The sequence below is a fragment of the Ambystoma mexicanum genome, chromosome 1q (assembly GCF_040938575.1).
Source record: "Ambystoma mexicanum isolate Mex_15411 chromosome 1q, UKY_AmexF1_1, whole genome shotgun sequence".
NCBI lineage: Eukaryota > Metazoa > Chordata > Amphibia > Caudata > Ambystomatidae > Ambystoma > Ambystoma mexicanum.
The window spans coordinates 1,302,418,661-1,302,431,604 of NC_090922.1; the positions used below are offsets into that span (position 1 = coordinate 1,302,418,661).

At 45.9% G+C, this 12,944-nt stretch overlaps 1 protein-coding gene across 7 annotated transcripts in view; it reads left to right on the plus strand.

Annotated features, from left to right (window-relative positions):
• The window catches only part of SSBP3 (single stranded DNA binding protein 3), a 370,009-nt gene extending 363,771 nt beyond the window's left edge, over positions 1-6,238 (plus strand). For all 7 annotated transcript variants that reach the window (XM_069642134.1, XM_069642129.1, XM_069642131.1 and 4 more), the window contains one exon: positions 4,447-6,238. In XM_069642134.1, the coding sequence (XP_069498235.1) occupies positions 4,447-4,476 (30 nt within the window). In that variant the 3' untranslated portion in view covers positions 4,477-6,238. The remainder of the gene's footprint in view (positions 1-4,446) is intronic.
• The last annotated feature ends 6,706 nt before the right edge of the window (positions 6,239-12,944 follow it).

Here is a 12,944-nt window from a genome sequence, read left to right on the forward strand (position 1 = left end):
TGGCTCTGAATCTTTACCCTTTGAAAAATCAAACCCTTCATCATGCCGCAGGACTTCTGGACCAGAGTGCAGGCCTTTGTGGTCTTGCACAACGATGAGGGAAATTCTCTCCTGACAGGGCACCCAGCTGCCCACTTGGCTTCCCTAAAAGTAGTCGACCATGCTGCAGCGCGTCTTCTTACAGGAGCACGAAAATTTTACTCCATTACTCCCATCCTACGCAAACTACTTTGGCTTCCACTCCAAGCCAGGTTACTGTTCAAGACTGCATGTATCATCTACAAAGCAGTCATGAGTAGAACACCAGAATACCTGGCAGCTAAGCTCCACACATCTGGTGGCACACTCTCCTAACGCAGCAATGGACCAACCGGCTTGAATTGCAACTTGTCCTTAAATAGAGGACCCGCAAACAATCCTTCTCTTGTAATGTACCCACCCTGTGGAGCTCGATCCCGTTGTCGGCTCAGAATGCACCCACAGTTCTCCAATTTCACAAATGTGTCAAAACATGGCTCTTTGAACAACATCTCGCCAAGGACTAATTCCAGTGGACGCACAGACCTCTCATTACTGTGCTACTGTTAAAAGATGGCTGCTCAAATACTGGATGCCACACTGTACAGTGGTTTGTTGCTCTCGAGTTAGGTGCAAGCTTTAAACAATGCAAAAAAAAATCACCAGCATACTTGATGCAGAGGTGTCAAGGGAGTAGTTTTCCAAAACATCTGGTGAGCTGCAGGTTGCAGACGTCAATGTACTTAATTTTAAAACTGTAATACCTGTGTGCTTTGGTTAATGTGATCCTACTTTTCAGTTGCAGAGCTTTCAAGTTATGGCACGCCCCGTGCAAGTAGCTCAACCAGTCCTAGTTGTATTCTGGTTTTGGTAGCTTTTCCCTTGATGAATGAGAACTCAAAGTTTAAGAATGCAAGGAAAACAATATTGCATAAACTGCTTGCGCCGGGAATTATTTGCCGTAGCCTATACTCCTAAATCTTTATCGTAGATACTTGAAACTAGCAATGAGATGCAGTCTAAGGCTCTCTACTGGGTGGATTTAGGTTGTAAATGTTAGCCCTGGTCTCTACCATTATTCCACAATGTGAATAGGATGATGAATAAAAGATTGGGCGCAATAACTAGCTACTTTCCACGAGACCGGCAAACCACTGTTGCATGCGGCATTGTTCTCCACAGGCTTTTCAGGAAATTCAAGCAGTATGCAAGTATTATAGTCGCATACAAGTGCACATGTATAAATCTCCGTTCTTGGGGTATGTGAAAGTTAAACGCTTCAAAGCAAAATTGGTGACATTTCACGGTTTAGTTATGTTTTGAATACTGGAAATAATCAGCAAGCCAGCCGCTTTAGCTGTTGTGCTGGCATGGGATAGGCATTTGCCATGCAGTGCCATAATACTACGTAGCCATAATGACAACAGGTGAACAATGGTGCGGTTGCTTGTGCATATGATTGAATCAACTTACAAATGCTCCTCATACCTATGCACAATCTAAATCTGTTGGCTTTGTTGATGCTTGTTTTTGACAGGACTTCAGTGCAAGGAAGAGCTAAATAGTTTCTCAAGGCACACTTGGTGATGACATTTTGTGCACCAGTTACGCATTTATAGCTGCAGTTAAGCCATTCATTCACAAACGACTGTTCACACTGGCAGGCCAGGGTGTTACTGCTTGGTACAGCTAGTCCAGAGAATCCCAGGAGGATGTGTTTTGGTGAAGAGGGGCAGGTAATGGGTGGGCAAATTACCAAACGCCCACAAGCTGTATGTCCATCACATGGTATCTCCTTCCTAGCTGTACTCCAATGCAATCATTTTTCATGCAGGTGGTGTTTAAGTGCCACCTATTATCAAATTGAAAAAAGTGTTTTATGTATTGAAATATTAGTAAATTTAATCTACTTTTCACCAGTTTGGAAATCTTGGCAATTTATCCCCCTTTTAATAAGTGACATGAAATTCGCACAACTCATTAAAGTCACAATTTTTAGAAACTTTTACTGCTAACAATATATAAACTATTCATCAGAAAGTGACTGTTTATTCATTTGTAATGCGCACCTGACCCAGAGTTATCGGGGCACGGAGGTTATAAGGAGACACGCAGCTTAGATTACAGGAATAAGAACAATTGTACAGGTACAAGAAACAATGAATTAATAAATACAAGGAGGAAATACAGGCAGAGCACACGAGCAAGCAAGCTAAGGATAGCATTAGGTGGTCAGTGTGACAGGTGGAGAGGATCCCGGGCCTAATCGGTAGACTTCAGCCAGTTAATGTAGTTGAGTCTAAAGTTCAGGTATGGTTGGTCTTCTGAGTGAAGGTGGCAAGGCATTCCATAATTGGGCTGCTTTGACAGGAAAGCTGCTGCCTCCAACCTTCGATAGCTTAAAGCTGGGAATGGTGAGGCAATTATTTGGCTAGTCTCAGGGGTCTGATGGAAGTTCTTCTGCGGAATCTCTCAGTGGGATAACTAGGAGCAGCGTTATTCACGGATTTATGGGCAAGTGAAGCAGTTTTTAGCTGGATTTTGTTGTGGGTCGAGAGCCAGTTATTTTGACGCCTAATCTCAGATGGGAGTTCTTCTGGCCATGCCGAGGGCCGCTCCAAGGGCATTATTTTGGAGAATTTGGATTCTCTGGATAATCGATTTATTGGAGCCAATGTAAAGGGCGTTGCAATAATCTAATCTGGAGAGAATGAGGACACTGGCCAGGATAATGCAGCAATAGTCGGAGAGAAAGGGTTTGCCGGTTCTAATAAGCTTACAAGTTTAATCGGTGGCGGAAGCCATGGCGTTCAATTGTTTGGTGAAGGAGAGAGTGGAGTCTAGGTAAAAGCCAAGGGTCTCTACCTCACTGGCCACTTTAATAAGATTACCACCAATTATGAAAGAGGAGTAGTCATGTCCTAGTTATTTTTTTTAGGTTTGGTGGGGGTGCCCAGGATGATGAGCTCTGTTTTGTCATCATTAAGGCATAGACCGTGGGTCGCCATCCATGCCTGGAAGATGAGGTAAACTCTATTCACCAAGGCCAAATCTTTAACGTAATACCCAGAAAGTGGGAGGAGAATCGGAGTATCATCTGCATAGTTGGTGTAGGTGATACCAAGATGGTCCACATCATTGAAAAAGGGCTTCGTGAATATGTTGTACAACGTGGGAGGGACGCAAGAACGCTGAGGCACTCCACAGGTGATGGGCATAGGGTCTGCCGCTGCTAAAGGGGAGAAGACCCTCATGGTCCTATCGCTTAAAAATGACTTTATCCAGACTATGGCCTCCTTGGAGAAGTGTGCTGCTGACTCTAGATGGCTGAATAGGACCTTGTGGTCCACAAGGTCAAATGCAGCGGAGAGGTCAAGGAGGAGGGGGGCTGATTTCCCCTTGTCCCATCAATCTGGGCCTCAAGGTCAATGAGGGCAATCTCCATTCCATGTTGGGGGCGGAAACCTGATTGTCGAGCTCCTAAAAGGTGAAGTTCCAGGTTTTTCTGAATTTGCAGGCATGCAACCTTGTCTAGTATCTTTGAGAGAGGGTACTGTCGTATTTTCATTTCAACTAATTACCGACCCATCACAATTTAAACTTACAAGCATTGATGCATTGGACAAAAATGAAATGTGTTCTGGGTTTTAGACTTTTGGAATGGTTTGCGCAATTTTGAGGACTAGAAAATAACATGTCTGTCCAGTTTGCTTTATATTTCTAAAATCTTTTATAATTTACTAAAAACAATCAGTAATTGTTCACTTTAAATTTATTAAACTTACACTCGAATTTCATTTCACCTTTCCTATAACTTTTTTAAAAACATGTAAAGCAATTAAACAATGTATCAGAATTCTTGTATTTTATTTAACCATACCGAAGGAGAGCCAGCTAAGTACACTTTAATATGCACAATGTATGGAATCCTAGATATTGTGTGTCCTTGCACCATAGACTGCTTATTTGACTCCAATTTTAATCTGACCCATCCAAAGGTTAGTGTTTTAAAACACCCGGGGAACATGGTTATGCTTGCAACAAGTCAAACAGATTTGTTTATATGTGGAACAAGTAAGAAATCCATGTGCTTCCAAAATTGATGATTTCAACACCTCTTAGCTGCCCACCAACATCTGCCATTGGCTGCACTTTCAGCCAAAGGTAGAGGGTGCACTGTATACACATAACAGCGAAACAGAGTGTAGTTGGTTGTGATACTTAAGCTGCTTCATACACACGTGAAATTCAGTTTTTTTCACTTTATAATGTCCTTGAAATTCTCCATCCACATGATGCGCGGACATTTGGCTATCCGTTACATTTTTCGTTACAATTAGTTTTGGGCATGCAATTCTCATCTGTATTTCCTTCAGGTTTCTCCCACTGTAGTTCTTGATTTTTTTTTATGCGTTTTCTCTTTTTCAGTACTCTCCCAGCATGACGATGAGCGTGTGACTCCCCTATCCTATTATCCAGGACAAGAAAGCATCGGCTCCTATCTGGAAGGTTAAGGAAATTATGCAAGAAGAAGCAAAGCGTATGGGCAGGGAGACAGTGGGTGCAGCACCCCAGTTTTAGTTTCATGCAATAAAAAGGCTGATCTTTTTATTCCATAAAACATGAAGGACAACCAAACACAAATTTCAAGACCTGATGGATCCTTCTTCGAAGGATTTCTATATGTACATGACACTTCTTTCTTTTTGAAAACAAACGGAAGCGCCTCTCGAACCCAAATCCAACTCTTGGCTTTGTCCTTTTAAAACCTGTTGTATGTTTGTGCTGTGCTATACAAGGAAGCAAGTCAAGAGACCCGAAAGCTCATGTTCTTTGTAGCCATTTTTGTTTTTAAATAAACCGGACATTTTTTAAAAATGTTTTTCTTTTGGAAAGCTGGCCATTTTTTTAGGACAATAGTACACATCCTCATCCAGCGAAAAGGCATGTTTTTTGGAACAATCGACCTCATGCTGCAGAGATTTGTCTCACCACTTCCATTGCCCTGTTCCAGCCCTGCACGCCCCATTCACATAAACCTTACTTGCAAAGCAGCTGGGGCCTGTTCATAGGATATCCTCCATGTTTATTGTGATCTGGTTTCTATGACCCTGGCATGTGCACACTCTATACTGGACCCTCTGCACCTCCCCATGCTTTAATTTCACCCGTCAGCACAAGGAGACTTGGTGATTTCCTGGTGAGAGACCGCAAAGCTAGTTTTCATCCAAGAATGAAAAGGAATGACAGAGTTAATTCTGACATGAGACTTTGAAACTGTGATCTCTTCAAGCCGATATCTTGTTCTAAAAGATGTGATCTAATCAGGGCTTCCGCTGTAATGTGCTTTGGAACTGGATTGAGATATATATATCTATTTTTTTTAATTTTGACATGATTATTGAAACAAACGTGTATTTGCCATACAGCAGTCTCACTGTGTAAAAAACACCTTATTACATGTCGGAGGCGACAAAGGAAAAAGAACTCAAGCTTGTGTAAAGTCAGTAGCAAATAAATCGGGACTCTCACTGTACATTACACTACCCCTGTAGCTGTTCTTTGTTTTATCACTTTTCACTTCTGAATCATTTATGCCCTGTAATGTAAAATACTATCTGCCTGGACATACCTTTGTGCGGACCTCTTGAGAACATTGTAACTGTTTTTGTGTTTTCTTACCTTGTAGTCAGGTTCTGAATGACAGGAGAAAAAAAAAGTAATTATTATACGTTGTAGTTTGTGTTCGATATCTGTTAATGTTTTCTTAAAGGGATGTCTTTTTCAGCACCCCTTAATGAAATGTTTTTTTTTTTTTTTTGGGAACATTGGCTTGGTATTACACTGATTGCAAGACATGAGATGTTGATGAACTTTTTTGGGTGTAATATGACTTTTTTATCATTATTAATATTATTTGCCTTTTGTTAGGCATTTCAACTGTGCTTTATCTGTAGAAAGTTGCTGGGAAAGGGGGGCGGGGGAAAAAGTGTGTCAATCTCATAGCTGCATTCAGATGAATATTAAAAACCTGAAATAAAAAGACGTGTAGTTCTGCTCTGTGCCCCAGGTCTTCTGGCCAGGTTAATTCAAGGCGAAGTGACGGACTGGTTATGTATTTAAACAAGGAATGCTAAATTATTGTCTTCATTGGCATAAGATGGTTTTGAGTGAAAAAATGTCCCCCTCCAAGCCGTAATAAATATAAACCTAAACATTTCATTTTAGTTTTTTTTTTCGGCTTCCTTGCTGAAATAGTGGATGAAAAAGGAAAAGGTAGGATGACTCTGTTCTCTTAACAGTTGCTACTAAGTGGTATTTTCTGACTACCTGAACACTATCCTGTGCATGTGTTGGATTGAGTGAGTTAAAGACGTATTCTGACAAAAAAGGCAAACTTCACTTCAACAGTGCAACCTCCTAAGTCCTTTTTAATAATATCCTGAGGTACAAGGAGTGAGATAAACCTATACATTTGCGGCAAATTGTGTTGGTTTAGAGCAAATGTCAGTGGAAGGGCGATCCTCCTTGGGAAGGGATCGCCGTGTTTTATTTTCGTGGAATTTCCATTTTGAATATCTGACCCATCTTTCCAAAATACTTTTTGTTGTGAAACTGTTAGCAGGTTTGTGCACACATTGTTAATATATAAAACTGTTTTAAGAAATTAAGTTTGATAATCCTATATCCTCATTTTATTTTCTCCATACTTTTCGTATGTTGTCCCCAGACATAGGACTGGACCAGAGCATGTTGGGCGTCAACCTTCCATTGTTCAAAAAGTGAAGGGTGCCTCCTGCACTGTCCTTACCATGATATGTCATTTATAATGCGCCTGTATGCAAGTGTTTCTAGGCGCGATGATGTGGGTGAATGTGATGCTCCCTGGCCTGAACATCAGTTTTGTCTGTGTAAATGGAGTTTGAGCTCAGAGGGCTACATCATTTTCCTATTTGGGCCGTGCAAGGATTTCTGGTGGTGAGTATTGTGCAGCAGGTTTTGCCCCCTCTGCCTTGATTTACATGACCTTGAGCACATTGTATTTTTTTTGTGACTTGCTTAGCTTGCTCTTCAGAAGTCTGCTTTGTCCTCAACAGGAATTGCAAGACTTCACCTTCAGCAAGGTAATACACCAGCTGGGTGCATTTACAGGACGTCACTCAGTCGGGAGGGGGTCCTCGGATTGCTTCATGCACTGCAAGGCAATTTCCACCAGGGTCTAGACTAAGACATTACTTCTACTGAGTGGATGATGCCGATCTCTCAGACTCGTTCTATGGTATTGTGTAGGATGGGTGTTGGGACTGATTTTCTATACTCTGGTGTGGGGGACAGATGTAGAGCAGGCCAACCTATATTGTGACCGGGACAACTCTGGGAGCTGTAGCCAAACCAGTTCAAGGTATCAGTGATGAGAGGTCTAAGCTAAGTTTCAAGAGGTGGTGAGCTTGTGAAGGGTCCACAATGAGTACACACAATGGGAATCACAAATTACACTTACAGTATCTATAAAAATAGTTATTTATTTATGGCCAATCACTATGAACAATGACTACTAGCAGGTAGAAGTATCACATAACACTAATAATAGAATACATTTCTGAATCTGCTTAGTCACATGCTGTGTATATAGTCCGACATCTAGTGGTGATCGCAAAGTATTGCATCTTGCCTTTCGAGAATCAAAAGGGGATGTTGACATGGACGTGCTTGTAACACTAGCCCTAACGTGATGTGTAGTGTACCCAAGATCCTTCACGCGTTGTAGTCCCACAGATTTTATTTTCCGCCCAGCTAGCTGGTCACCTTTTTCAGAGCTCGAAAAATTGCTAATCATATCTTTGTCCTTGACCTCTGTCTGTTTAATATTCATCCGCTTCACAGAAGACTACTTGCAACCAACACTGAAGACTGCGGAAGACGACTCCAGACTTCGACGGCTGGTGCTCCGGTCGACGCTGTCAACCGTGGCCATGGCCCTCTGGCCACGCCTACACAGTAGGGAGAGTAGGGTCCGGGTCTGTTACTTTTCAAGAATGCATTGCCTTCTCTCCTCTGTAGAGTAGGTCCCAGATATGACCCGAACCCTTGCCCCCTATTGCGAGTTGGCAGTAAGGTACTCGCCGTGGTATGTGACGTATGAGGAGCAAATGAACCAACAGAGAGCCGCACTGGGACTCTGCCCCTTGTACATAAGGAGATCAATACCGGTTGAAGCAGCCATAACGCGACAACCCTGGGCAGCACGTTACCCTATCAGACAGCCATACCAGCCACTGATACGAAATGAGGAATGCCTGCACACGGTCCACGAGGAGACCCCTAAAGCCTTAATGGAAGGCCAATGAAAATAAACCAAGGGCCCATGCAGCCCCGAGAACAAACGGACTTGGCTACTGAAAGCACGAATGCCAGTACTAGTAACTGCAAGGATAATGATGATGGATGCAGGGGAGAGACACTGTTAAAACGTAAGAGAATGGTGCCATAAGACAAGATGGAAGCAACCGCCCTGTTGAATGTGTGTAAATAAGCTTGAAATACAAGAGGCTAAGAAATCGATACTGCTTGCAATGCCTAGTAGAAGAGTAGAGCGGCAAGCGCCAACCATATATCTACCTCAATACTGCACAATGTACACGTGCGACTCCATTTTGTGAAAGCAGAAATGTACCCAGGTGTCATGATGCCTACCCCCGGAGGGCCAGACCCAGCACCCCCAGGAGCAGGCATCACGCCCCCGGATAAAAGCCCAGCGGCCCTTTATAGGGGCTCTTTGGACTCTGTCCTGGCGCCGTTGGCGCCAGGCTCATGTTGGACATCAGTCCTGGCGCCATAGGCGCCAGGCTCATAAGGGGAAGTGTTTGGTGCACTTACCTGAAGCAGACCATGCTGCATGAAGAACCAAGCCAAATGAGGCTTAGGTGGGACTATTTTTCTGAAGGAACTATTTTGTTACTTGGGTGGGGCTGTGGAAGAATACTCACCTGGAACTTCTTCCAAAGCTATTTAAGCCACGCCCGGACAGCCACACATGCTTTGCGTTGTTCTGCATCCCAGCAGCTGAACGCTCACCGTGTCTGCTCCTTCACGCCAGCATTTCTTCACGCCAGCATTCCTGAAGGAAGACTTCCATTTAAAAACACTGCGTTGCTCGCTGCAGCGCCGCGCTTCACTCACCTGTTCCCGAGACGCCGCCCGGCTCCATCGCGGCTCTCAGCACCGGTCGCCACATCTCTGCACCTAGGGGAGAGAAGAAGAGACAAAAGGTGAGCAAGGGAACACAAGAGGAAAGCCGAATTTTCAGCCATATTACTTAACGGCTCTTCTTGGTGAACCATTCCACATCTCGGGTCGGTGCCGCATCTTTGGCAGGTACCGCACCCCGGCCCCTATGGGGAAAGGACAAAAGACATTACTGGGGAATTATAAAGACATTTAGAGGGGTCGCCCTCATCACTAACTCACCTGATTTTACCACCGGCAATTTAACCCCTCAACGCATCGCCTTTGTTCTGCACCTGAAATAAAGGACAGAAAAGACAACATAAAAGGAGGCTCACACTTGAACTTTTGCATCTTCATACTTACGGCGTATCGCTCACAAAAGTAAAGTGGATGGGCCAGCGCCATTCTGAAAACCAGTGAAGTAACTGGACGAACGGGCGCCCATGCTCCAGAAGCAGGATGGAGAGTTCTTCCTTCCAAACCATAAGGTGTGCTTAAACCGGGGGTTTTGGAGGAATCGGAGAAGAACGAAGGGGGCTAAGGGGGAGCAAGCAGACAGTTAATCCCCTTTCTCATCTGCAGAAGGATAATCCTACGGGCCCGACAAGCAAGATTTGGGGGTCCTGTTCAATCGGTGGTCCGAATTCTGCGCATCACGCTTGAAGAGGCCACAGCAACCCAGACCAGTGCCTCCGTGGGAGCCAGGTGAGCGTTACACCAGGCGGCCAAAGGCCTGACAGGCCGAGTTTAGAAACCCAGCAAAGACCAGTGAAGGAGCGAAATCGAAACTCAAAGAGAGGCTTATGCCGGGGAGATCGAGGTCAACCAGAGAAGGGGAGGTGAGCATGAGCTCACGAGACTCCAACTACAGAGAATACCCGCCCGTGAAGGTCAAGATAAGAGCGGCCCATGCAGGTGGCCAAGCGTACACAGAATTAAATGCTCAAAAGGTTGGAAACTGAAGCAGATTCACGGTGAACCAACACGTGCCCAGACAGGCGCGAAGATGTACCACCGCCTGATGTCATCCAGAACAAGGGGGTGCCATAACATTTCCTGATAAGAGACTACAGATCCGAGGCCATACCCAGCCAACTAATTGACACACGGCCCGAAAACACTGATTTATGGAAGGGATGAAGGGTGAATCTTGGGACACTAGGCACCTGGCTGTCTACTCTAAAGCTGCTAATTAAAATGGAGATTTATGTTTAGGGGTGTAACTTGCCCAATCACAAGGGACCATGTAATCTAGGGTCCTATAGACCCTGTAACCAATGAGACGTTGTACTTGTAGTGACGTCAATCACGTGTGGTGTAGAGGGAAGGGCGCAGACACCCACCCGATAAGTTATCCAATCCACTTGAGTTATTTCCATATATAGATATAGCACCTATACTTAAGTTACCTTTCCCGACCAATTGTTTTGCGTGGTGATTTTTTGTAGACTTAGACGTCAATCTGCAGTGGGTCTGAAGGAACCCGTCTTTCCAAGCATAACCCTTCTCATTCCCACGGGCAGCGGATCGGATGAAAACCATAATAATAATTATTATTATTCCCACGGGCAGCGGATCGGATGAAAACCATAAAAGCAGGAAGAGGAAGGGGCGGTGATCCTGAAGTTCCAGAGAGGAAAAGAGGCGATCGGTGAGTGAAAACAATGAAACTCGTTACCTTGGCAAATGTCTTATTCTCCAGCATGGGGTCTGGCATGGATTCACATGCTCATGAATATTCCCCGTCGTCAGGCTGGGAATCCTTGGTAAAGAAAAATCAGTATCAGTTTCGTTTCTGATCTGTCTTTCGTAGTAGTAACCAATCACTGATCTCTGCGTCATACTGACCACAGCCAATGACTGCCCTCTCCCTAAGCCCCGCCTCTGGCAGCCATCTTCAGATTTGGTAGCACGTGAAGTGGCAGTATGACCAAGTGAAGAGCCGCAGAGGGGTAGGCGGGAGGGTTCGCATGTGAATCCATGCCAGACCCATGCTGGAGAAGAAAAGTTACAGGTAAGTAACTTGTTCCTTCTCCGGCATGGGGTCTGGCATAGATTCACATGCTCATGAATATAAGAATACATAGCAGTACACACATGCACAACCACGGGAGGTGGTAAAAGGCTCAACATTAAGCAATACGACTCAACATTAAGCATCTCTTAACTCCTCACCAGGCTCACCTTAAGCGAACAGGTTGCGCAGCACGGCTTGGCCGACCCTAGACTCCTCCCTGGAATCCCGATCGACGCAGTAGAATCTCGTGAAGGTGTGCGTCGACCTCCACGTAGCAGCCCTGCAGATGTCCAGCAGGGGCACACCAGATAGGAACGCCGTAGTAGCAGCGATCGCTCTGGTCGAATGGGCTCTCGGATGGCCTGGCAGCGGTCGGTTAGCCAACCGGTGGTAGTGCATGATGCAGCCGGAGAGCCATCTGGATATAGAAGACTTTGAGAGAGCCTTCCTTTGATTCACAGGTCCAAAGTTCACAAACAGCTGTGATGTCCTCCGAAAACTTTGTGCGGTCCACGTAGAACTTCAGCGCTCTAGCCACATCCAGTGAGTGCAAAGTCCTCTCGGCCGGCGACAAAGGAGACGGGAAGAAAACGGGTAACACCAGGGGCTCGTTAAGATGGAAGTCCGACGGCACCTTGGACATAAAGGAGGGGTGCGTCCTACGCACCACCCTCGAGGCATGGAAAGCCAAGTACGGTGCTTTGCAGGATAGGGCCTGGATCTCTCCCACTCGTCGTGCGGAGGTAATGGCCACCAGGAATGCAGTCTTCCATGACACAAACTTCATTGGTGCGGAGTGCATCGGCTCGAATGGGGGCCCCATGAGCCTGGTCAGCAGACACGTTAAGTTCCCACGCCGGGGCCTTCACTGGCGGGAACGACCGGAACAGGCCTTTCATAAACTCTTTTACCAGTCGATGGGACCACAGGGACGTAAGTCCTGTGGTTCTGGTATATCTGGAGATCGCCGCCAGATGAATCTTAATGGAGGCATGCGCTAGCCCAGCCTTTGCCAGCGATAGCAGGTACAGCAGCACTTGAGGGGCCGTAATCCGTAGGGGGTTGATCTTCTGTGCTCGGAACCAGATAGAGAACCTCTTCCACTTGTGGCCGTAACATTTGAGAGTCGAGGACGCCCTGGCCTTTGCAAGAACCTCTCTGCAGTCGGCCGGTATATCGTACCCTCCAAACTCTAGCGCTGCAGGAGCCAAGCCTGCAGGTTCAGCGACGCCGGGTCGTGGTGGAAGATGGCGCCTCCTTCTTTGGAGAGAAGATCCGCGTCCGCCGACAGCTTGATGGATGGGGACGTTGACAAGTCCAGAAGGTCCGGGAACCAGATCTGCCTCAGCCACGCCGGTGCGACGAGGATCATCCTGCACCGGGACCTCTTGAGCTGGTTGAGTCGAAGCAGCAGCGGCAACGGAGGGAACGCATACAGGTATAGGCCGTCCCAGGGGAACGAGAACGCATCGCCCATGCTTCTCGGCTGGGGAAACCTGCTGGCGAACCTCTGGCACTTCGAGTTCGTCGCTGTTGCGAACAGGTCGATTTGGGGTTTGCCCCATCGTCGGAAGAGTTGATCCACCTGATCCTGGCGCAGCTCCCACTCGTGACACGCGCGCAGCTCCCTGCTGAGCGAGTCGGCGATGGTGTTTCTTTCTCCTGCCAGGTGGAAGGGAAC